Consider the following 25,523-nt stretch of genomic DNA (forward strand, 5'->3'; position numbering starts at 1 on the left):
TATGTTACATTTCCCGGGCTACCTCTGTGTTATATAAAATGAGATTCGAACTTTGGAAGTTACACAGCCTCTGTTTCATCCTTTTTTATATAATCTACGGTGTCTATTTGAGGAGGGTTATACTGGTACCCTCTATAGTGGGGAGGCAAAAAAGGACATGTCTGTCCCCCCCTGTTAGAGAGAGAGCGGAGGAAGGAGAGGTAAGAGAAGAAGGAAGATGGATAAGACTAAGAGAAGAGGTGGAACTGTATTTATGAGTTTCTGGCATCTAAGTTTTTAATATAGTTCCTCCTGTAAATAGGGAGAATAAGATAGTTTAAGTGAGGTAGATGAAAGTGGGATAGGATAGGAAAGGAAGGTATAGAGTAGTAGGATAGGGCGTCTAGGTCTCCCCCCCCCCCGAGCACCACGGCCCACCGCCCCTGTGTCATTGAAGAATCTCTGCGATGTTTATTCAGCCAAATTCCCATTGAGTGTCCAGTAAAAGCAAATTATTAATGCACTTCCATAAAGAGAAAAACATAAACAGAATCTATGGTCTGTAACCCTCTACCCATATCCAAAAGGCTAGAGGGCAGGCATTGATTACATATTATGTTACATTTCCCGGGGTACCTCTGTGTTATATAAAATGAGATTCGAACTTTGGAAGTTACACAGCCTCTGTTTCATCCTTTTTTATATAATCTACGGTGTCTATTTGAGGAGGGTTATACTGGTACCCTCTATAGTGGGGAGGCAAAAAAGGACATGTCTGTCCCCCCCTGTTAGAGAGAGAGCGGAGGAAGGAGGGGTAAGAGAAGAAGGAAGATGGATAAGACTAAGAGAAGAGGTGGAACTGTATTTATGAGTTTCTGGCATCTAAGTTTTTAATATAGTTCCTCCTGTAAATAGGGAGAATAAGAGAGTTTAAGTGAGGTAGATGAAAGTGGGATAGGATAGGAAAGGAAGGTATAGAGTAGTAGGATAGGACGTCTAGGTCTCCCCCCCCCCCCCCCGAGCACCACGGCCCACCGCCCCTGTGTCATTGAAGAATCTCTGCGATGTTTATTCAGCCAAATTCCCATTGAGTGTCCAGTAAAACCAGATCTTCTCAAACTGGGCTTGGGTATCTAGGATTTTAGAAGTAGATTCATACATACGGTAAGTCATGTCTAATCTATTTCTCACCTCCTCCCATGCTGGGGCCTTCATTTTCCAGTATTTTGCGATACTCATTCTAGTGACCGTGCAAGCAATCTTAATAAATGTGTTTATATGTTTGTTGTATTGTGGCAACGGTTCATGTAGAAGAGCTTGTATTGGTTTTAGTTGTATTTGATCCTCTAGAATTGTACCCAAGAGGGAGGATAATTGAACCCATATTGGTTTTATTATGGCGCAGTCCCACCACATGTGAAGATATGAACCCACTTCCCCACATCCTCTGTAGCATAGTCTGTTGTTTGTGAGAGTCATGTGGCTGGTTTTAATCGGGGTTAAATACCATCTATAGATAGTTTTAATAGTGTTTTCTCTTAAGTCTGCGCTCAAGAGGCCAGAGCATGCTGAATGTAACAGTTCGTCCCAGTCCTTTTTGAGTTTCAGTATATCTAGATCTTTTTCCCAGTGCAGGAGTAGTGGGGGTTTAAGAGAGTTATTTTGGGTTTGTTTTTCTACATACATTCTAGATATCACTTTTTTGGGTCTATGAGTTGAATTCAGTAGGGATTCTGTCGGTGTCAAAGCGTGGGATTTAACTGATTTGATGTAATGTTGGATTGCCGTATTGACCTGGAGGTATTGAAACCACATTAGTTTCATAGGGGTTATTTGAGTTTGGATTTGTGTGAATGTCTTAAGTTTCCCGCCTTCCATCCAGGCCGCCACTCTGTAAAGTCCTTTATTTGCCCATTTATTCACTACTAACTGGATTTCAGAAGAAAGGAGGTATCTGATTGGGCGCATGATCGATTGTGTGGCAGATAAGTTAAGTTGTTTGCTTAGGAGGGACCATACACCTATGGTGTGGTCAGAGATATGTGAGTGGTAGCTAACTGGTGTTGTGTCCTTCCTTTGTTTGCCCCATAGTATATCATCAGTGTGGGTGGATTCCCTTAAATCAGCTTCTAGTTTGGGCCAAAGGACTACTTTTTCTCTTCCCCCTAGAAGCAGTGTTTGTCCTAGCCTTGCTGCTCTATAGTACTCAACTACGTTGGGTGCTCCTATCGTGATGTGTTTTAAAGGGACATTCTAGGCCAAAATAAACTTTCATGATTCAGATAGAGCATGTAATTTGAAACAATTTTCCAATTTACTTTTATCACCAATTTTGCTTTGTTCTCTTGGTATTCTTAGTTGAAAGCTTAACCTAGGAGGTTCATATGCTAATTTCTTAGACCTTGAAGTCCACCTCTTTCAGATTGCATTTTAACAGTTTTTCACCACTAGAGGGTGTTAGTTCACGTATTTCCTATAGATAACACTGTGCTCGTGCACGAGAAGTTATCTGGGAGCAGGCACTGATTGGCTAGACTGCAAGTCTGTCAAAAGAACTGAAAAAAGGGGCAGTTTGCAGAGCCTTAGATACAAGATATTCACAGAGGTTAAAAGTATATTATTATAACTGTGTTGGTTATGCAAAACTGGGAAATGGGTAATAAAGGGATTATCTATCTTTTAAAACAATACAAATTCTGGTGTAGACTGTCCCTTTAAGGAGAGATGATCAAAGAGAGGAAGAAATGTAAAGTTTTGTGTTGAAGTAGTAATGTCCATCCGATTCTGGGAAATCAGTATCCTCATTTCAACTTTGTTGTCAAAGTTGAGAGAATGTAGGAGTTATACCTACGAAATGTTCCAAAGGGATAACTTTAGTGAATTGATTTTGAATGGTAGGTCTTTTATCCCTTCTGGAAAGGTTGTCTGCCTTGCCATTCTTGCTTCCTGGTCTGTAGGTGATATGGTAATGAAATCTAGCGAAGTACAAGCTCCATCTAACGTGTCATGCCGACAAGGTTTTATTTGTCTGTAGATACTCCAGATTCTTATGTTTGGTGTAAATCAGAATGGGAAGTTTTGTACCCTCTAGTAGGTGTCACCAGTGTTCTAAAGAAGATTTAATGACAAGGAGTTTTTTCTCACCGATGGGGTAATTAATTTCCGCTGTGTTAATTAATTTAGAATAAAATGCCACTGGATGTATGGGATCTTTCGGAGTAGTACATAGAGATAGGACTGAGCCAATTGCGTATTCAGAAGTGTGTACCTGCAGAATGAATTGGAGGTTGGGGTCTGGGAACCGAAGGATAGGAGCTTTAGTAAATTTCTTTTTTAGGTCAAAACTTTCTTGCTGGTGAGACTACTCAGTGGTTTACAGATGGAAGAAAATCCTTTAATAAACTTGCGATAGTTGTTCACAAAGCCAAGGAAACATTGTACATCCTTTTTTGAAGAAGGAGTGGGCCAATCTCTGATTGCTTCAACTTGATTCTCTTCCATTTGGATTCCGTTTGAATTAATATGGTAGCCCAAAAATTTCAGAGAGATTTCAGTAGAGTGGAACAAACATTTCTCCAGCTTGGCATATAATTGGTGGATTCTTAGTCTTGATAGAACCCATCTGACATGTTTCATATGATCTTGTAGGTTATCAGAGTATATCAGGATATCGTCAAGATAAACAACCAAACCGACGTCAAGTAGATGTCATTAATGAGGTACTGGAAGGTGGCTGGGGCATTGCAGAGACCAAATGGCATCACTATGTACTCGTAAAGGCCATAGCGAGTTCTGAAAGCAATGAGACATTAGTCTCCTTCTCTAATACGGATTAAGTTGTAGGCTCCCCTTATGTCCAGTTTTGTAAAAATTCTTGCTTGATGTAAACGTTCAATGAGTTCTGGGATTAGTGGAAGTGGGTACCTGTTCCTTATTGTTCTTTTGTTGAGTTCCCTATAATCAATGATAGGTCTCAAGGAGTTGTCTTTATTTTTTGACGAATATGTCTTATAAAACATTTTCATAAATTGTCATCGATGTAGGTTTTTAGGTAATCCAATTCTGGCTTCAACATGACCAGAAAAAGTTTTAACCTTAACAAGTGGAATTTTTCACTTATGTACAAGTGTAGTACAATGTTACACATATTAATGTTACACATGTAAATAAACAGTGTACAAAGAGTTACTTGAATAGACCTTTACTATAACCTTAAGAGGTGTGAATGGGCTATTGTTTTAGTCAGTTTCTATTTCAAGAACAGGTACTTGACACGCGTAAAGGCCCTTGCTGGAATTTTTCTGTTGAAAAAGCTTTGCTGCAGCTTTTAACATTGTGATCACCCGAGCAACTCTATGACCACTTTGAGTGGAAAGCATAAAACTATTTCTGGAGCAAATCTCCAGCAGATTATGTTATAGTTATACAACAAATAGTGCAATAATAAAATGCTCTCTTAGAACATTTTCTTTGTGTAATTGTATGTCTTTTTAATTTCCTAATCTGTTAAATTTTAAAATGTTACAAACAGCTTGTGTTAGGAAAACTGAAGAGAAGACAAACTGCTAATTCTCTCCATAAAAAGCAGTGAATTTTGAAGTGTATTATCTAGTGTCTTGCATACTGCAATTTTGTGTACTGTATAAATACCCTTTTGCAAATATATACTTTATAGTCCCTATTGCGGTTTTTCAAAGATTTTTGAAGAGATTTGCTGCTGTATTTCATCTGTTTACATAATCTGAGCTTAAACTTTAATTGTTTAAGTTAAAATCTTTATTTTATACTTAATGTAAGCAAATGTGTTTAAAACATCAATAAAACATAGCTAAAGCAATGTCAGGGATGTCTCCCTTTACTTCAGCGCACTTACAAGCACAATGTTTTAAAAAACACAATGTCCTATAAAAATAGATTATAAAAACAGTAATTGGCAGATGATGTTTCAGAAAATCATATCATGGAATTCACTAAGTGTAAAATAATGCAAGTATTTGACAGCATTATACACTGCCCGCCACATACTTCTGCTCAGGGGTCAAGTCCTAAAAGAACAAGTGTGGGAACTCACCAAGACATCCGCCCCCCTCACAGTTAATATTGTTTTATATATTCTAACACACACAGTATTTATATGTAAATAATCTATACACTTTGGTTAATGAAAGCAAATGAAATTCAATAGAGGGTTGAATGGTTGCCTTTGGGCCTGAGAATCCTCCTCTGTCACAGAGTCTCACCCACTTAAGGTGCAATTGTCCTATTTCTGCTGAGGGGAGCTAAATAACCCCAGAGCAAGCCACACAGAAATGTAAACACCATGTGCACCACACAGTGCAAGGTGATCACACAGCAGGTTTGCATTTAGTGTATAGTAGCAAATGTTACTGCCCATTACTAGAGGATCTCACTATCCCTCTAACCAGACTGTGCTTCAGCTCCTCCCACCAGCAGGAGCAGTGTTTACTGAAACATTTCTGTTCTCTGTCCAGAGAAAACTTTGTTCCTCCTGAAAAAATAGTGCAGGAACTCCGTTCCCATGCGTTCCTGTTCGACTTGACCCCTGCTTCTTCTCTAATATCAACCAGTGTGTAACGGATACATGCCTTAGACCTAGCACTGGTGCAGCAGACGCTCCTCTCACACACGTACTGGACCTCATAGGGTAGGTTGTATATACTAACGTCTCCAAAGATTAGATCCCATGTCCTGTTTTCAGGTTTCTCTGGAATCCTTTCTTGAAAGCACAGGGTTGTGCTTCAATCACCCCCGGGGGGTGAAACGCGTTGATGGTGTAGTCGGGACTCAATACTACTATTTTATACTCTGCAAGAATTTATGCTGAGCTGGCATCCTTATGAATGTTTTGCTGTTAGTGAAGTGTTGCAAGTATATACACTATTTGAAAGACTCATGGTGATTGGAACACAATTCATTGCTTTCTGGGAAGTTCTCCAGAGAAACCCCTGAAATATGTTTTTCCTTACCCAAGAGCTAGCTAGCAGTGGGTGTCAATCAACCCGATCATATTCGATTGGGTTGATTTCTGTCCATTGCAGGCAGACAAGTTATGGAGCAGCTGTCTTTAGACCGCTGCTTCATAACTTCTGTTTCCGGCAAGCCTGAAGGCTCCCTGGAAACAAGGGGCATCAAGCTCCATACCAAGCTTTATAAATCAGCCCCTGAGAATGTGGGATGAGCTTCGTTTCAGTTTAACATATGATATTTTGACTGCCGACTCATAAGAGTACTCTATAGGCCCTCTAAACTTATTTATGGAACATTTTTACTTGCTAAAACCTTTAGGGATACCCCACAGATAATCCTAGATTTGGGACACCAGATATTCTTCAGTTTGCTACCTATATTGTTGCTTAGCTTGCCGATATTAAGTTAGGCTACAGTTGAGTGCAAAAGCAATATTTGCACTCAACTTAGTAATACCAGCGCACGCAAATGTGCGCTGGTATTACAAGTGAGGATGGCATGAGAACTGGTGCAGCAAAGGGTTAGTCGTGAAGCGATGGGCAGCAAATATAAATATACTGTATGTATATGAATATTTTCATATATATTTATGTGTTAATATGTGTATATACACATATTAACATATAAATATATGTGCAAATAAGTATAAGCATATATATTTACTGGGAACACACAGTCCCCATAAACACCCAGCCAACTTTAGCCCCCAAAAACTGCTTAGTGCAGTTTTCTTTCTTTTTTTTTTTTTTTAAAGCTACATTTAAAAATAAAAATAAAAAAAATAACCTCACATAACCAGCCACTTGTAATGGCTGGTTATTTATTGCACGTCTGTAAATGGGAGAATTTGCCTGTTTGTGGGCACGCAATGAATTAGCTCTCTAATTGTAATCTGGCTCATTGTATTTTATCGCTGTATTGAATTATATTGTATTTATTTTATATTATTGTAATAGTATTTATGCCTCAGAAGATAGCTATGGACAGCAACCTATTAGATAACATATTGTTTGTGGTTACAGTTCAGTTCTACAAGTGATATCTTTATTTCAGAGGTTTCCTTATATTCTTGGGTCCCCAAATGACCCTTGATGTAATTTTTCCTATTTCATTCCCCTATAGCTCATTACGTTATTTGGTGTGGTCCAAAAATAGGCCACTTTTCTCAAAATGGGATACACTTGTTATGTTCAGCACAATATTTAACTTTTTTAGGGACCAGGTTACGAGTGGTGCGCTAACAGTTATGCGAGAGCTAAAAGGGGTTTATCGCGGGTGTTTGCGCATGTCGGCTTTAGTGATTGTATTACAAGTTGAAAGTAAATGTAAACGCATGAGTCCAAACATGATTTACGCTAAAATGAATACCCCGTTCTCAGTGCTCTGGTTAACTGTTTTGCAAAACAAAAAAGTGGTACAATACACATCAAAAATACATTACAAAGTACACTTACACTCATAATAACAAAAAAAAAATTTTTAAATTGCACAAAAAAGTGATAAGGGCTCAAAGATATAAAGTCTCAGGTGTTAGAGAAAAAAAAAGGCAGACAAAAGATACATGCAAATACATGTCTAAATATATATATAATAATAATTATATATATATATATATATATATATATATATATATATAAATGTTTACTGTGTTTATATGTGTTTACATATGTACAGTATCTATATCTAATCATCTATATATACAGTATATATAGGTATAAATATATATTTGTTTAAAAAAAACATGAGATATATGTAGAAATATTTATTTCTGAATTAATAGAACATTTTCCAAAAAATGGAAGAGGCAGCACACTCCATATAGGGAAACCGTTAATAAAGAGAGCAACGCACACTCCATATAGGGAAAAGAGGCAGCACACTCCATATAAGGAAACCTTTAATAAAAAGAGCAACGTTTCGGGGCTCCTGCCCCTTTCTCAAGCTTGAGAAAGGGGCAGGAGCCCCAAAACGTTGCTCTCTTTATTAAAGGTTTCCCTACATGGAGTGTGCTGCCTCTCTTCCATTTTTTGTATTCTGACGTTTGTGTTCTATGAGGGGGATCCCTGAGGCATAGCACCCCTACCTTATTGCCTTTTGTTCCTGTGTGGACTCTGAGAGGTGCTGGTCCTTTACTTTGTGTACAATAGAACATATTCCGTTACAAAAAGAATATTGGAATATGAAATATTTATATTTTCATGTTGGGTTAGCGCTAATGCGAATATGTTATGGTGTTTGCGAGAGAGTGTTCCCCCCTCTTTTTTTCTCTCCATTGACTACTATGAGGGAATACGTGAACGTGTACGCTATATTGTAAGTTCTGATTTTTAAGCTAGTCGGGTTGCCGCTAACGACCAATTTTTTTTTAACTTGCAACACCAGTGTAACCCGACTTGCACAAAAATCTTACCTCTTGCGGAGTTTTCGCTATAGCGAAACCCCTAAATACCGCTACACTTGTAATCTAGTCCAAAATGTGTAAAAAATGCTTAGCACAAAAAAATGCGAAAAAATAAACAGTACAAAAATCTGTGTAAATAACAAACCCAGCATAAGAAACTTGTGAAAAGATATACCTACACAAAACATTGCACAAAAATATCTATGTTAAAAAAAAAAAAAAAAAAAAAAAAAAAAAGAATGTAATGATTGGGATAAATGCTCTTGTCAACTTTAAAAACATTATAACGTGACTCGCTACATCATGGAGTTTTCTGGCTCTAGTATAAGAGCACTCAACAAGTTTGCTCCTGAACTGTATGTCAAAGTGCTGACATCACCAGGAAGACATCACCTGCAATCGTAGGTATTAGCCGTGCTGTTGCTAAGTGCAATGTTCAATATACTTTCTGAAGTACAGTACATGTGGACATCATTGCTGATTCCAACTGCTTGTTATGTGCACTATGATTTTGTGTTTATGGTTCCAGTTACCACCACTGAGGACTCACAGGTACAAAACAAATGTGTCATGAAAGTACTGCACCATGTGACAGCAAGCTATTACATTCATGATTCTTTTGCTTGGACTGCTACAGTGTGTGTATATTTACTGAGAAGGATACTATGTATCTATATATGGATGATTTAAAGCAATATTTATTGATACAATAAACAGCTGCATGTGAATTCTGTTATTTACTGGACGTTTTCTGTTGATGTTTTGGCAATGAACATACAATATTTTAAATTTGTGAAAAAACTTATGACTGAGGTAAATTTGGAGATCACCATTAATCCCCCTATTTTCTCTTCTGAATATTGTTGCAAAAGCCAGATAAATTGTAAAGCAATATTAGAGTAATTTTTTTTAAAATAAAGCCTGAAGGCTCGAGCAAAAACAAGGGCATCAGTGGCCATTCGGCCCTTGATAAATTGACCCCTTAATCTTGACTTTCTGCATAACTGAAGATAAATTCTCACTCTTTATTCCACTTATGTGTCTAAACTATTGGATGGTGTAGATAGAGAGATGAAGGGTTAAACTGTTCTCTATAATTATCCATTAATACATGCTAGCAATGGCCAATCAAGGTTCTACATTTATTTTAGGGTATAATTGGCGATTCAATGTCTCTTTAACATTGTATAATGAGTGGTGATTTGCAAATTATGGGCCCCATTTATCAATGCCCGGATGGACAAAGTTCTCTTCTGTGAACCTGTCCATCTGGGATCACAGCCAACTGGCAGCAATGCGCTACCCGCATTTAACAGTAAACAGGAGGCTACTTGTGCAATGCCGCTCTCTGCTCATGATAGGCCAACGGTGCGTGAGCAGGGGCTGTCAATCGACCTGGGCAAATGCTTCCGGTGTGATTTTAATCCTCTCGGTAAGAGCTGGCATACAGGTTAGGAAGCAGCGGTCTGATCATTATCAGCTGCAGACTCGGTCATGTGAGCCTGCACCGATGGTGCTCCAAAGCTTGATAAATGGAGCCCTATGTATCTAAAAAAGATGTTGACTTCTTGCCTCATATGAGATATTTATAAAAAGATGTAACACTTTTTATATTTTATTAAAAAATTACAAATTCTATTCTTATGATAAGGTGCATATATTCCTACCTGAAAAATCCAGTTGCCGAAAGACTAATTCTCTGTTTAAATGCTTCTTTGATCTGCAAAAATAATTTATAATGCAAATTTTAGTTTATACTTTAAAATCATAAGGGGTTAAATACCCCAATCAAACAGCAATTTTAAAAAAGTATTTAAAAAAAACAAAAACATTAAACTTATCAAATTAATTGAGGCTCATGTGAGATCAGAAGCATAGTGGGCAAAACATATATGTATGTGTGTTTGAAAAAAATAGCCGACATTTAAAATGAAAAGCATTAAGATAACATTTTATGGCTGTCCACTATCTCCATGCTATTTGTATTGACGATGGAAATCCTAGCCGCAAGGGACTAACGAGTATAAACTATCCTTATATGCAGATGACATTATGTTATCCCTAACATGTCCTTTGACCTCGATTTCCGAGTTGCTAGTAGTATTAGAGGAATTTTTAATTTACTCAAATTTTATGGTTAATAGTCAGAAGGTTGACTAAAGGTTTCACTAAAAATGAATTGTCACAAATATGTGATATGTGTCCGTTCTCCCTTCAACCTAGAGCTCTTAGATACCTGGGCATTTTTCTTTCTTCGTGTCCAAAACAGATATTTACCCTCAATTACAGCAAAGTTTTTTTGTCAATACAAACAAATTTACTCTTGTGACAAGATTGCCCCCTTTACTGGTGGAGGATAATCCAAACAGTCAAAATTAATATTTCCCCTGGTTGTTTTATGTTTTACAGGCAGTCCATATGCATCTTCCTAAACCCTTCATTGATCAGGTTTAGAGGACAATTAACACCTTTATTTGGGGCAAGCCTCGTATTGGCAAGTCGACTGTGTATGAGCCTTTAAAATAGGGGGTCTGGGCTTACCCAGCTTTGATATTTACTGTCGAGCTGTGGGTCTACAGAGTATGTTTGATTGCTGCAGAAATGGGCAAACTAAAGAATGGATTACCTTTGATTCTCATCTTCTTAGATCCCCTAATGTGAGCAGTCTGTGCTAGATGCCCTAAGAAAGCAGGCCTGATATTGCTAGAACCTTCTCTTTCTACAAGAGTTTTCATAATCTGGGATATATTGCAGAAAAAGATAACAGATATTTCCACGTTGAGGTCTCCCTTATCCCTTGTATCTCATAATGCTGAATTATTGATGACATGAATTTAAGACATATGGTGACTTTGACTACACATCCCCAATCTGTGAATTTTTAATTCAGGGCAAACTGAAACCTAGACAGGAATTGATGGATGTGTTAGGAGTTGCTTTCTATAACTGGCTGAAAAATGGTCAACTACAGGACTTTTGAGCTCAACGTCATACAAAGCGGATCGCACATGTTTGCTTATACCTTTTGAACAGATATGTCTACTAAAATCACTCATGCAAAGCAGATCGTACATGTTTGCTTATAACGTTTGAACAGATATGCCTACTAAAATCACTCATGCATAATATTCTAGAAAAATACAATCAAATTCTAACAGGGCCTCGCTACCATTATACAGAGGTGGTATGAGTAGTTAGGGTTAACTCTCACAAATACTGATTGGCAACACATTTTCCTAAACACCAAATGGTCATCAACATCCCCTAAAATGTTGGAACTTAATAACACAATTTTAACTAGGTGGTATCTAACTCCTGCACGGTTAAAAGCCATTTACCCACAGGCCTCTGATCTGTGTTAGAGTGGAGGTGGAGAAAAGGGTACCATACTCCATATTTGGTGGAACTGTCCAAAGCTGAGTCCTTTTTGTGAGGCTGTAGAGGACTTTTTTCGCAGATTATTGGGACAGGAATTCTAGGGTAACCTGTGAAGGTTACGTACCCAACTATCTCAATTTATACTTAACGCAGCTAGTTTACTTATTGCTAGGTTCTGGAAGAAACAAATAATTGCAACAGTTAAGGCTTGGTTAGATCTCTCCAATGAAACTTTGTCTCCAGAAGAATACAGTTATTTTCGACTGAATAAGATGTCCATTTTTTGTGGCTTTCGGTTCTTCAGGGAATCCACTTACTAAGATTATATATATTCCTAAAAGACCTTGTGATAGCCCCAACATTCTTCTTTCTGCTTGAATAGGTGTGTTACACATACTCTGCAAATTACATTCTTTTTTTTTTTATAATAATTTTTATTAAGGTCATAGACTTAACATACAGCTTTATCAGTGCAAAGTAAATACAAAGTATCAGTATTTAACGTTGTATAGAAAAATATACGAAGAGAGAATAAGAGAAGAAAAACAGCAAAGAAAAAAAAAAAACTCTGTGAGAGGGGATTGAAACTATCTCTTCTCTGAAAACCTTGTTTTTACAGAGTTCACCCTTTGTGTATATATTGTCTTTCTGCAGTTTTACAAGATATTTTACAGTAGTCTATCAAGGTGTGACCTCTAAGTTAGCGGTCTAGTCTTTAAGGCATTTCATCACCATAGCATTGCGTATTACGGACTCCTGCGGATGATGGGGATTCCAAGACCCCTCTCTGCTGATAATTAGTTAGCTCATGAGTCAATCTGATTTCCCCAGCACCTGGGTTATCCTTAAAGGGGGGGGGAGGGGGTTTAAAGGGCACATATAGAAGTAGTTTAGGATCTGGTATAGTATGTGGATTAGGGAATTAGGGGACGGGGGGTCTCAAGCATTGGTCACCATTCCTTTTTCATTGGTCAGTCAGTATAGGGAGTTTAACAGGCCCACAGCGACTCCCAGGGCTCCCATACAAGACAGTAATCATTTAATTGTCTGCGTTCTCTAGCGACATAGTTTTCCATGTTCTTAATGTAATTTACACAGTCTATTACTCCCTGCCATCTAGGTGGCTGTTTTTTTTTCCAATTCCTGGCAATTAACAATTTGGCGGCGACAATGATATATACCAGTAGATTTTGTTTGTGTTTGGGAAGCTTATCTATTTCTAGATGTAGAATTGTGAGAGCTGGGGCTAGGGTTTTCACTAACTCTAAATCATTACAGATCTTTTCCACTTTGCGCCAATAATCGTCTAGTTTTGGACATGTCCACCAAACGTGGAGGGGGGACCCCGATTCTCTGCACTCCCTCCAACACATCGGTGAATGGCTAGGGAAGAGTTTCTGTAACTTTGTGGGTACCAGGTGCCACCTTCTAATTATTTTGAAATATAATTCATAAAGGGTTATACAGTGGGTTGCTTTTTTCGTTAGGCTAATAGCCTTGCTCCATGCCCCTGGTGTGAATGTCAGTCGTAGGTCTTTCTCCCAGGCGTCCATATGTATTGTCTTTGAGAGAGATACTTCTCCAGTTAGGCATTTGTAATGTGCTGAAAGGGGCTTAGACAGCTGGAGATTAGTCTTTCATCTCGTTTCCCAGGGGGTGAGGTCTCTTAGTGAGTCCTCCAAAAAAAAACAGGATTTCATAAGAGTTCTTAGTCTCAGTAAGTCGAATTGAAGTCTGGGAGTCAAGGTGGGGAGTTTCAGCATGTCTGTGTATGGACGAAGTTGTTACAGTAGAAGTCTTTTAGTGTGTTTATGTCTGTATTAGTCCATGTATTAACCCTTTAAGGACACAGCTTTCAGTTTGCTCAATTGTTTTATGACGGAAAAATTCCGTCATATGTCCTTAAGAGGTTAAGATGTATGTCGGGCAAACCTAGTAAAAGTCCCCGCGCGGAGTGTATGGGTGAAGGGTGTGGGGCAATAAGCTCATTATGCCGCAGTTTGATCCAGGTCTCTTGGCATCCCTTTAATATACTGTTAGCAACATGGACTTTAGCTTGCCAATGTGGGGGGAGCAAGAATAAATCTTCTAAGATGGTATATGCTGGCATTGAGGCCTGCTCCAAGTCCCTCCATCTTGTTGGGGGAAGATCTTTTCCCCAAGCAGTGACATGAGTTATCATTGCTGCTTCATGGTATTTCTTTATGTTGGTGAGACCTATGCCTCCTTTCTCTACCGGGGCTTGGAGTATGTGCGCTGCTACCCAAGGTCTTTTGTTATGCCAAGTATATGAATTAAATAGAGTCTGAAATTTTCTAATGAGAGATGTTGGATTGGAATAGGGATGCAGCGGAATAGGTAGGTGAGCTTGGGGAGAATCATCATCTTGAGTGCTGCTACTCTCCCCATCCAAGAAATCTCACCATATGTCTTAGAGTTAAGTTCAGAGGTAATTCCTGTCAGAAGGGTCTCATAGTTCTCTTTGATGGTTATGGTTTTTACATGGGAAAGAAAGACTCCTAAATGGCGGATTCCCCTCGTGGACCACTTGAAAGAATAGAGGAGCTGGATAGCCTCCTTTTCCTTCTGCGGGATATTGATGGAGTATACCTCTGTTTTGATCACATTGATCTTATAATAAGAGATGTCCCCAAATTGCTTCAGAAGATGCATCAACGGGGGGAGGGAATCTAGGGGTTCAGTGGGCAAAATCGTAAAGTCGTCTGCAAACAATGCCAGTTTCTGAATTGTGTCATGTATTTGCAGACCCTGGATATTTGCAGACTTTCTGATGGCTATCGCCAATGGTTCAATCACAAGTACAAACAGAAGCGGAGAAAGGGGGCATCCCTGTCTAGTACCATTCCTGATCTCTATTTTGGGCGAGCAGAACACCAGATCTCTCAATGCTCAAACCGCTGTAACAAAAAAATTTGGTATACCGAATGCTGACAGTGTCCAGAACAGGTAGTCCCATCTCACCCTGTCAAATGCCTTCTCAGCATCCAGTGACAGGGTGAGCATGGGGAGTCCCATGTCGGCAGCCTCAGTGAATATGTTCAGGAGATGCTGTGTGTTATCAGAACCCTGCCTGTCCAGAACAAATCCCACTTGATCTAGGTGTATGAGTGACCGTAAATGTCTTCCCAACCTATTCGCCAATACTTTGGCGTAGATCTTGGCATCTACATTGATGAGCGAGATGGGCCTATAGCTGGAGCCGAATAGTGGGTCTTTACCTTCTTTGTGAATTGTGGTAATGTTTGCTTCAAGGAATTCTGGTATAAAGCTACCTTTGTCTGCTACACTTCTAAATAACCGAAGTAGGATCGGGGATTGCAAATTACATTCTTAATATGTCTGGCTGTTATGTTTGTTATTTTGATTTATATAAATATGAAATAGAGCTTATTGTTTTGAATTGCTCTAAAACACTATGGGCTAGATAGCAAGTGTTGCTCTATTTAGTGCTCCTGCTTGGGCATTAAATTTGCTAGAAGTAAGGTTTTTGTGCGTATTTGGTAGTGTGCATATAACAAGTTGAAAGTAAAAATATGTGCTAAACTGACGCACGCAAAAAGCCAAACTTTGAATATCACAACTGTGTTAAAGTATTCCCCCATAGATTTAAAATTTAAAATGTTGTTGTGTTTTGCCCGGAAACAACTTCACCCAGCAGTGATTCAAACTTTCTCCCAGCTGATGAGTGGCAATAACCACAAAACAGTCTGTCCTGTGATAGGTATGAATCACTGCTTTAACCCTAGCTAAGCTTATAAGCTGTGTGAACAGCGATGCTTTGGCGTAAAGGGAATCTGCTGAAAAGCAGACATGAAGTAAAGAGGTGTGTCATTGTGAACCTAATTTGCATATCTTACCCAGAATTCCTTGCTGCATTGGAAACAGTGTATTCCAGAGGTTTTCTGTGGGAAAAACAGGCCTACTGGCCTGTCTAGATTTGTTAATGAACTACACAATGAGTTATTTTCTCTATATTTTGTGTGCAGTGGAGGATTTTAAACTCACCTTTTATCTCCCCCTAATTTAAAATGTTGTGTTTTGCCCAGAAACAACTTCACCCAGCAGTGATTCAAACTTTCTCCCAGCTGATGAGTGGCAATAACCAGGAAACAGTCTGTCCTGGGATAGTTATGAATCACTGCTTAAACCCTAGCTAAGCTTATAAGCTGTGTGAACAGTGATGCTTTGGCGTAAAGGGAATCGGCTGAAAAGCAGACATGAAGTAAAAAGGTGTGTCATTGTGAACCTAATTTGCATATCTTACCCAGAATTCCTTGCTGCATTGGAAACAGTGTATTCCAGAGGTTTTCTGTTGGAAAAACAGGCCTACTGGCCTGTCTAGATTTGTTAATGAACTACACAATGAGTTATTTTCTCTATATTTTGTGCGCAGTGGAGGAATTTAAACTCACCTTTTACCTCCCCCTAATTTAAAATGTTGTTGTATATGTGTATATATATCTATATATCTATCTATATCTATATCTATATCTATATATATATATATATATATATATATATAGGTATCAGTCTGTTTAACCCTATATTAATATTTCACATTCCAATGTTCTTCACATAGACATATATGTTTTATTTATTTATAAATACATATTTCTATGGTATTTTGGTACAATATATATATTCCTATATACATAGATTATTATATATAGGTATAGATATGTACAGATATATATATATATAAATATCTATTTAAAAATACTTAGAACATATTCCCCTATGTGAAGAACATTGGAATGTGAAACATTTACAGTAAATACATTGTTGAACACTTTCACCTAGATTACGACTTTTGCGTTACGGTTTTAACACTGAAAAAAATGGCAATTTCAGCGTAAAAACAGTAACCGCAAAATTTTAGCCTGTAGCGCAACGTCAATTCCGCACTAAAAAAAATGACGTTTTTGTGTGGTATTTCCATATTACAGGTTGTGCAATGAAGCTTAAATGCGTGTGTTACAGCCTTTACCGACATGATCCATACCCCCATCTGAGACCAGTAGTTATGGATTTTGTGTAACAAAAATGTTTCACAAAACACAAAACTAAACTGTTACAAAGTACACTAACACCCAGAAACTACCTATTAACCGCTAAACCGAGGCCCTCCCGCATCGCAAACACTATATTAAACTTATTAACTGTTGTCCGCCCACATCCCCGCGACTGTAATAAAGTTATTAACCCCTACACCGCTGCCACTAACTAAACCTATTAACCCCTAATCCGCCAGCCCCCCACATTACCACTACTAAATAAACCTATTAACCCCTAAACCGCCAGCTCCCTAACTTTAAATTAAAATTACAATATCCCTATCTTAAAATAAATAAAAACTTATATGTGAAATAAAAAAAAACCTAAGTTTAAACTAACAATTAACCTAACATAACTATTATACTAAACTATTATACTAAAATTAAAATAGCTACCAATTCAAAAAACTAAATTACACATTAAAAAACCTAACACTACTAAACAAATGTAAGACTACATTTAAAAAAAATACTTAATTACGAAAAATAACAAACAGAATTATATATATATAAAAAAACAATTACACCTAATCTAATAGCCTTATAAAAATAAAAAAGGCCCCCCAAAATAAACAGGTATCTGTGAGAAGAAAATCACAAAAAAGAGGGCGCCTCCTATTGTAATACTGAGATGGTGATGAAATAATACAAATCTTGTGCTGTGGTTATACTCACAAAGGGAGCAGCACCAATATGCTAGTTGACGCAAGCTGGGAACTCACAGTGACCCAGCGACACTGATCCTCCAAAAGGATATCAGGATACAGGGATTCCAGGATTAACGATTCAAGCTCAGGCTTCCATAAAATACAAAGTATTTTTATTTAAAAATAGTATTAAAAGACAATTGGTATTCACCCAAAAGTATATATAAAAACAAATATTGTAACAGATTGCAACGCCTTTCTCAGCTCAGTTGGCTGTTTCCTCAGACATCTGTTCACATCAAGGAAGCACTGGCTTTTAAATCCTAACTGAACCTCTTAGGCTCCTCCCATAAGCTGTCTGTGCAGGTGTATACAATTAACCAATTACCTGTATACTGTGTGTTTCACAATATACAAAACAACTTCTAACCTAGATACTATTACCTAAATACAATATCCCAAAAGCATTTGGTATTTACAATAGACCCCCATAATAACATCAACATATTTGAGTGACACTCTTCAACCCAAATTGATCATTTTTGTGAACCGACATAGATGGATCCTTACTGACCCAGTGTCATAAAGGAGGCCTAAGACTCATAGACTCTGGTTAACAATCAACACACATGTTAATACACATTCCTCCCTCTTTGCCTATATCAATGTCTTCTGTTATATAAGTATAATTTGAGTCATATATCAATCGATTCCGCCCTTATATTGTGAGAATGAAATAATCTATTATGGTGTGTTCAACTTGAATGTAAGATTGGCTTGTACGTACGCTATATCTGACTTCCCATTTTCACTTAACGTGTGTAACAATTGTCAAAGTCCGGTGGTGTTATAAAAATCCTTTTTGAGCGGGACCGTCTACAAACTACTGTCTGGACAGGACTTTTGTCTAACTATAAGTATATGCCCTATTTACAGCTCCTTAGCGGATCTAATGATCTATTTTATCTTTGTATATTCTAATAGATACAAACTGTTATGTGCTATTGCTGATGATAACGTCGTAAGAGGGGGTGTGTTCAGCGTGTCCGTGTGTATTAGTGGATAATAGTGCTGTTAGTGATAACTACGTCATATGTAGGTTTGTTTTCTACGTGGGTGTGTTTGCTACGTGTCTGTGTATGTTAGAGGCTATTGGTGAATTTTGACCAATGATATCAGCTGAATAGCTGATAGTGATAGCTCTGTCATAAGTAGGTGTGACATCCTCTCCGTAATGTGAAAGTGATTACCTCTTATTTCTACCAATGTCTACGATATTCTTCTGTCCCTAAACAGTTCTGCTAGATCTATAAACAATTATGTGGTGATAGGTGAATAAATGCGATCTACAAGTTATATATAAAAAAAAAATCTTAATGTATGTGAGCATCTCTATATCCTCTGTGACGATTCTGACACTAACTACTATGTATCAGCTACTCCTTCATCTATGTGAGGTATGGCTACCAGTTTATTGTGATGGCAAATATCAACTAATTATTTTAGTATCCAGAAAAAACTTTTTTCAAATCTTGTGACCTACACTGTGTCTGAGAGAGTTAAATGATGGGTAACCTCACTCCCAATTGTACTATTCAACTTAAGTTATGTATAATGGATTATAATAAAATTGTGGTAATGTCTAAATAATTTTTTTTCTGATAATTTTGATACCCTATACATATTGGATACATATGTTAATATAATATCCAAAAAAGTGATCTTACCAATAAAAAATTGATTGTGGTTGTGGAATGTGACCTCTTTTTTATATATTTTTTTAAAAAATGCTGCTAATGTGATGTAAACGTATAGGCCTCCATTACATATGTAGCGTCGCCCGCAAAAGCCGGCGACGCCGGTTTTTGCGCATTTTTGGTATCCTATATACAGCGCCGCATATAAATGCGGCACGTATATTTCACCTGTCACCCGCAATTTTTACTCCCATAAGCTAACATGGGGTCGCGTTGTAAATCGGTATCCAATATCCAGCGCATGGCCTTACGTGGCGAAAATGGAGAAATCTTACTCCATTTTTACCTCGCCATAAAAGGCAGCCGTAGCAGGCCTTGCGCTGAGTATCGGAGCACCGTAACTCCCAAAAATGCCTGCAAAAATAAACTAACACCTAACGCATGCGCAATGTCTATCTACCTGTCAACCGCAATCCCCCACCGCAATAACTAATAAACTCTATTAACCCCTAAACCACCATAGCCCACAACGCAAGTAATATCTAAATTATAAACTCCTAAACCGCCATAGCCCACATAGCCTATTAAATGTATTAACCCCTAATCTGCCACCACCAACGTTGCCGCCACTATAATAAAGTTATTAACCCCTAAACCTAAGTCTAACCCTAACACCCCCCTATCTTAAATATTATTTAAATAAATCTAAATAATATTACTATTATTAACTAAATTATTCCTATTTAAAACTAAATACTTACCTATAAAATAAACCCTAAGATAGCTACAATATAATTAATAATTACATTGTAGCTATTTTAGGATTTATTTTAATTTGACAGGCAACTTTGTATTTATTTTAACTAGGTACAATAGCTATTAAATAGTAAATAACTTTTTAATAGCTACCTAGTTAAAATAACTACAAATTGACCTGTAAAATAAATCCTAACCTAAGTTACAATTACACCTAACACTACACTATCATTAAATAAATTAAATTAATTAACTACAATCACCTAAAATTAAATACAATTAAATAAAATAAACTATAGTACAAAAACAAACAAACACTAAATTACATAAAATAAAAAAATTACAAGAAGTTTAAACTAATTACACCTAATCTAAGCCCCCTAATAAAATAAAAAAGCCCCCCAAAATAATAAAATTCCCTACCCTATACTAAATTACAAATAGCCCTTAAAAGGGCTTTTTGTGGGGCATTGCCCCAAAGTAATCAGCTCTTTTACCTGTAAAATAAAAGACAATAACCCCCCCAACATTACAACCCACCACCCACACACTCAACCCTTTTCTAAAAACCACCCAATCTCCCTTAATAAAACCTAACACTACCCCCTTGAAGTTCACCCTACCTTGAGCCGTCTTCACCCCGCCGGGGGCAGAAGTCTTCATCCGATCCAGGCAGAAGAGGTCCTCCAGCCGGGAAGAAGTCTTTATACAAGCGGCATCTTCTATCTTCTTCCATCCGACGAGGAGCGGCTCCATTTTGAAGATATCCGACGCGGAGCATCCTGACCGGTGACTAACCGACAAATGAAGGTTCCTTTAAATGATGTCATCCAAGAGGGCGTCCCTTCAATTCCGATTTGCTGATAGGATTCTATCAGCCAATCGGAATTAAGGTAGGAAAAATCCTATTGGCTGATGCAATCAGCCAATAGGATTGAGCTTGCATTCTATTGGCTGATTAGAACAGCCAATAGAATGCAAGGTCAGTCCTATTGGCTGATTGGATCAGCCAATCGGATTGAACTTCAATCCGATTTGCTGATTGCATCAGCCAATAGGATTTTTCCTACCTTAATTCCGATTGTCTGATAGAATTCTATCAGCCAATAGGAATTGAAGGGACGCCATCTTGGATGACGTCATTTAAAGGAACCTTCATTCGTCGGATAGTCGTCGGCCAGGAAGGATGCTCCGCGTCGGATGTCTTCAAGATGGAGCCGCTCCTCGTCGGATGGAAGAAGATAGAAGATGCCGCTTGGATGAAGACTTCTTCCCGGCTGGAGGACCTCTTCTGCCTGGATCGGATGAAGACTTCTGCCCCTCTGGATGTCCACTTCTGCCTGGCTGGGTGAAGATGGCTCAAGGTAGGGTGATCTTCAAGGGGGTAGTGTTAGGTTTTATTAAGGGGGGATTGGGTGGGTTTTAGAATAGGGTTGGGTGTTTGGGTGGTGGGTTGTAATGTTGGGGGGGGTTGTCTTTTAGTTTACAGGTAAAAGAGCTGATTACTTTGGGGCAATGTCCCGCAAAAAGCCCTTTTAAGGGCTATTTGTAATTTAGTATAGGGTAGGGAATTTTATTATTTTGGGGGGCTTTTTTATTTTATTAGGGGGCTTAGATTAGGTGTGATTAGTTTAAACTTCTTGTATTTTTTTATTTTCTGTAATTTAGTGTTTGTTTTTTTTGTACTATAGTTTATTTTATTTAATTGCATTTAATTTTAGGTAATTGTAGTTAATTAATTTAATTTATTTAATGATAGTGTAGTATTAGGTGTAATTGTAACTTAGGTTCGGATTTATTTTACAGGTCAATTTGTAGTTATTTTAACTAGGTAGCTATTAAATGGTTATTAACTATTTAATAGCTATTGTACCTAGTTAAAATAAATACAAAGTTGCCTGTAAGATAAAAATAAATCCTAAAATAGCTACAATGTAATTATTAATTATATTGTAGCTATCTTAGGGTTTATTTTATAGGTAAGTATTTAGTTTTAAATAGGAAAAATGTAGTTAATACATTTAATAGGCTATGTGGGCTATTGCGGTTTAGGGGTTAATACTTGAATAGGTTAATGGTGTTGTGGGCTATGGCGGTTTAGGGGTTAATAATTTAGTTATTACTTGCGGTGTGGGTTTGATGGCGGATATAGAGGTTAATAGTTTAAATAGGCATATTGCATTGTAAGGGTTTGTCGGTCTAGGGGTTAATACATTTAATATTAGTAATGAGAGGGGGGATTGCGGATACAGGGGTTTTACTTGTCGGGCTTATTTTTGGGAGGCATGTTAGACTTTTAAGGGCGATTTTTTATTCTCTTTACTTTTCTTAGGCGCTGGCAGTAAGTCACTGGCGACTCCAGAAATTTGTAGTTATGCTCATTTCTGGACATCGCTAGTTTATCCGACTTACAGCACTTTATGAGCTGCCGGCGGGGTTTATGTAATACCCCGATGTGCGAGGTGAAATTACGGGCGAAGTAGGTTTCCATGCTTGTGCCGAAACCTGCACCGTATATTTGATTGCGCCCATAATGTGCATATAGTAATTAACGGTATACACTATCATTGACTAATAGTGTCCCTGACTACACTACCCTACCCATCTATATATGTGAACAAGTATGAGATATTAATACTAATTGGTGAGAATATATTTTTATAAAAGTGACTACTTGATAATATCCAAATAATTAATTATATGATTATTGCTATTGATCTGTCTATAGTCTTGATCAAGAAATTATAGGCCATGCCCATTACCAAGGTACCGATTAGTGATCGGTGCTAATGGAGATTTTATTATCGATATCTAAAAAATATGTATACTAACATAGTATGTATGTGGGCCACCACTCAAGGAAGAAGCGGTAATGGAGGAAAAAGATATATAAAAAAAAAGGTATAGGAGTTTGAACCTCCAGGGCACTGCTAGTGCATCTGTTACATCCACTTGGGGATCCCTCGACCTCGACTCGTACCAGGGTAGCTTGGTTTTGAGACGGGACACCGCTATATCCGGCATCCCCCACTTGCTGCATATCTCTGCAAACACCTCAGGATGGAGAGATCATTCCCCTGGATGGAAGGATTGCCTGCTGAGAAAATCTGCCTCTCAGTTGTCCACACCCAGAATGTGGATTGCGGACAGCAAACAGCTGTGGGCCTCCACCCACTCAAGAATATGAGATACTTCCTTCATCGCCAAGGAACTTCTCGTTCCCCCCTGATGGTTGATGTAAGCCACCGAGGTATATTGTCTGATTGGAATCTGCTAAACTGGGATGAACCCAGAAGTGGCCAAGCCTTCAAGGCCTTGAGGATTGCCTGTAGTTTCAAAATATTGATCAGGAGGGAAGACTCCTCCTGAGTCCACAACCCCTGTGCCTTCCTGTCACCCCAATCAGCTCCCCATCCGGATAGGCTTGCGTCCATAGTCACAATCTCCCAGGATGGTCTTAAGAAACATGTCCCTCGGGAAAGATGATCTGGACAGAGCCACCAAGAGAGCAATTCTCTCAACCGGCTATCTAATACAATCTGTTGAGACAGATCTGAATGACCGCTGTTCCACTGCCTCAGCACGCACAGTTGTAAAGGTCTGAGATGGAGCCTGGCAAAAGGAATGATGTCCATGCAGGACACCATGAGACCAATCACCTCCATACACTGAGCCACAGAGGGACTCAAGGAGGTCCGGAGGTCAAGACATACCAAAGTTAGCTTGCAATGTCTGTGGTCTGTTAGAAATATCCTCATGGATATGGAGTCTATTATAGTACCCAGGAATTCCACCCTGGTACTTGGGATAAGGGAACTCTTTTCCAAGTTTATCTTCCATCCATGTGATCAAAGAAGAGAAGGGACTCAGAGAATTCTTCCACAAGATGAAAGGATGGTGCTTGCACCAGAATATCGTCCAAGTATGGGACTACTGCAATACCCTGAGTTCTGGCAATGGCTAGAAGAGCCCCCAGAACCTTTCTAAAGATTCTTGGAGGAGTAGCTAGGCCAAACGGAAGGGCAATGAACTGGAAGTGCTGATCCAGGAATGCAAACCTCAGGAACTGGAAGTGTTCCCTGTGGATTGGAACATGAAGGTAAGCATCCTTCAGATCTATAATGGTCATTAACTGGCCTTCCTGAATTAAAGGAAGGATGGACCTTATCATCTCCATCTTGAAGGAAGGAACACTGAGAAATTTGATTAAGCACTTTATGTCCAGAATTTGGTGAAAAGTTCCCTCCTTCTTTGGGACCACGAAAAGGTTTGAATAAAACCCCAAACCTCTTTCTGCGATAGGCACTGGGAAAACAACACCTAAGGAGGATAGATCAGGAACGCACCCTAGAAAGGCATCCCTCTTTCCTGGTCTGGTAGAGAGATTCAAGAGAAGGAATCTGCCCCTTGGCGGATGAGATTTCAAGCCTATCTTGTATCCCTGAGATACCACCTCCAGGACTCATGGATCCTGTACTTCCTTGAACCAGGCATCTGAAAAAAGAGACAGTCTGCCCCCTACACGATCTGATCCCGAATCAGGGGCCGCCCCTTCATGACAATTTGTTTTCAGTGTGCTTCTTATTCTGCTTGGATTTATTCCATGACTGAGCCGCCTTCCAAGTACTCTTGGGTTGCTCGGGTTTGGAGGAGGATTGTTGTCATTGGGATTTGTCAGAACGAAAATTAGAAGATTGTCGTCCCTTAGATTTGTTCTTCTTATCTTGCAGTAGGTAAGCACCCTTGCCTCCAGTAACCATAGAAATAATGGAGTCCAGGATTGAACCAAATAAAATCTTTCCCTTGAAGGTAAGAGAAAGGAGTCTGGACTTAGAAGTCATATCCACAGACCAATACTTTAACCAGAGCACCCGGCGGGCTAGGACCACAAAGCCAGAGGCCTTTGCATTTAGGCGAATAATTTGCATGGCCGCATCACAGATAAAAGAATTAGCAATTCTCAGAGCTTTAATTCTGTCTTGAATAGAGACACCACCTCAATGAGTTCCATCAGAGTTGCACCAGTAGGTAGTCGCTCCGGCAACCGCAGCCGTCAGTTGAAACAAAAATCCTGTATGTTGAAACATCTTTCTCAGAAAGGATTCCATTTTCTTATCTATCGGCTCTCTGAACGAAGAACTATCCTCAAGAGGTATAGTAGTACGTTTAGGAAGCGTAGAGATAGCACCATCCACCTTAGGAATGGAGCCCCACAAATCCAGTTGTGAGTCCGGGACCGGGAAGAACTTTTTAAAAGTAGATGAGGGGGAAAAGAGAGAACCAATTATTTTCTATTTGTTCTTAATAATGTTCGCCACCTTAACCAGCACAGAAAAAATCAAAGGAACTTTCCTGTCTTCATAAACTCTGTCTAATTTATGTATCATAGGTTCTTCAGGCAGCGCGGCCTCTGGAACCTCTAACGTAGACAGAACCTCCTTTAATAAAAAACGCAAGTGCTACATTTTAAATCTAAAGGACGGTTCCTCCTCTGCAGCAGGCTTAGACACTAAGGACTCCGACCCAGAAAGTTCACCCTCTGAAGCTACAGAGGTTAACTCATCATCCGATAAATATTTAGATGACTCCGGGTCAGGAGAGC

General features: G+C 38.6%; 1 protein-coding gene across 1 annotated transcript in view; it reads right to left on the minus strand.

The window, feature by feature from the left end:
- LOC128659728 (aldehyde oxidase 1-like) overlaps positions 1-25,523 on the minus strand; it is a 561,780-nt gene that overhangs the window by 126,586 nt on the left and 409,671 nt on the right. Inside the window, 1 exon segment of the mRNA XM_053713310.1 lies at positions 10,036-10,088. Coding sequence (XP_053569285.1) covers positions 10,036-10,088 — 53 coding nt within the window.

The sequence above is a fragment of the Bombina bombina genome, chromosome 1 (genome assembly GCF_027579735.1).
Source record: "Bombina bombina isolate aBomBom1 chromosome 1, aBomBom1.pri, whole genome shotgun sequence".
Taxonomy (NCBI): domain Eukaryota; kingdom Metazoa; phylum Chordata; class Amphibia; order Anura; family Bombinatoridae; genus Bombina; species Bombina bombina.